At 47.5% G+C, this 1,540-nt stretch overlaps 1 protein-coding gene across 4 annotated transcripts in view; it reads left to right on the top strand.

The window, feature by feature from the left end:
* Window positions 1–339: 339 nt before the first annotated feature.
* Window positions 340–1,540, top strand: part of nfic (nuclear factor I/C) — a 28,037-nt gene continuing 26,836 nt past the window's right edge. For 2 of the 4 annotated variants that reach the window (XM_010771918.1, XM_010771915.1), the window contains exon 1: window positions 342–525. In XM_010771918.1, coding sequence (XP_010770220.1) covers window positions 445–525 — 81 coding nt within the window. In that variant the 5' untranslated portion in view covers window positions 342–444. Of the gene's footprint in view, window positions 526–1,540 lie in introns of all 4 variants that reach the window. The other 2 variants (XM_010771914.1, XM_010771916.1) reach the window with 2 other exon arrangements.

Genomic DNA, 1,540 nt, shown 5'->3' with positions numbered 1-1,540 from the left:
AAATGTAGTTAATTTACACCACTGTCAAATTGACCCCAAAGACAGTAAAAGGGTTGAACCAAGGCCCTCTTGATTGTAGAGCTTTCACTTAAATGGGGAAGGTTTTTTCAAATCCATGATCCAATAAAAAAAATAAAGACAGAAAGTGCAGGTATGAGGGAAAGAGAGAGGCAGTGAGGAGGACAAAGTAGGCTGAATGAGGAAGGAAAAGTGAGGATAAAATGGAGTGAAATAGAAAGAATGAGGAGAGCAGGGTTACCGACAGACAGAGACAGAGAGGAGAGAGGTAGAAGGTGATTGTAGCACTAGTCTATTCTGCCGCAGCCCTACCGGGCGGGGGGATTACTGCCGTGCAGCCCGGAGCTTGACGCGGGACGTTCCTGGTCTCGAGCACCGCGGATATACTTCGTCTGGCACGCGCATGATGATATAAATGAATATGGAATGATAACGACCGACAGCGGGAGATGGGCAGGCGTTGAGATCAGCTTTAACTTCCCCCGGTGGCGGCTCAGCTTCGAAATGGTAGGAAAAAAACCTGTTCCGGTACAGTAATGTAGTAGAGAGCCCCTTCCTATTGGCGTGCTGTTTCGTATTCTCCAAAAAGACGCAATGCGAGGAGTTGAGAGGAGCATTAGCTACGCAGCTGAGAGTGGAGCATAAAGCTCTCTCAGTGTCAGCAAGCCTCTTTCCGTAGTTCTCTGGCTTTAGTTTCTAGCAGCGTCAGGATATTACCATCCACCATATCATGTTTTGTCGCTGAATTCAATGCAAAAAACGTTCAAATAAAACAGCTCTTGCACGCCGGCTAATATACACACCTGGCAAAACACAACTTATAGACAATGTTGAATTGTCAGGATCCAGTCTTACATTCGGCATACACAGGAGTAGCAAAATACACCTTAATGTAACTAAATCTGAACTTTTAGAGTCGGTTGGCCAGTTCTTTATATTCCTTCAAACGCACTGTGCGGGGCGGAAGCAGGTGTGTGAAACCATTGTAAAACTTAATATTTTGTCAACACAAGACATTTTTGAAACATTGTACATGCGCCGAATTTGTCAGTAGACGATTACATAGGAGGTGACTGTATGTCACACGCCATACCACAAGTATGGCTGACAATGAACAAGTTAAGTTTAAATTATCACAGTTTTGAATGAAGTTTGGAGCAACGTCGCCTCCGTGCGGGAGAGCGGGGCGTATTGGCGTTACACCGTCAAATGTGGTCTCCGTCCCCTGGCAGTGCGTTAGTCACCGGACAACATGAGTTGGTGTGTGTCTCAGCGCCTGCAGTCTGCGGGTGAAAGTTGATGAGTGTGGGGCTTTGTAGAAGAGCGGTCAGCGGCTGGCCGGCTGCCTCCGGGCCGTCCGTCCCACAGGGACAGCGGAAGGCCAAGTTGAAGTTCAGCTCGAGCCTCTGGTTTGTGTGTGTGTGTGTGTGTGTGTGTGTGTGTGTGTGTGTGTGTGTGTGTGGGTTGTGTGTGTGTGTGTGTGTTGTTGTGTGTGTGTGTGTGTTGGTGTGTTTGTGTGTGT

The sequence above is a fragment of the Notothenia coriiceps genome, unplaced genomic scaffold (assembly GCF_000735185.1).
Source record: "Notothenia coriiceps isolate Sejong01 unplaced genomic scaffold, NC01 NC01_scaffold00010727, whole genome shotgun sequence".
Lineage (NCBI taxonomy): Eukaryota > Metazoa > Chordata > Actinopteri > Perciformes > Nototheniidae > Notothenia > Notothenia coriiceps.
The sequence above is the reverse complement of the archived record's forward strand: the minus strand, read 5'-3'. Positions and strand labels throughout refer to the sequence as shown.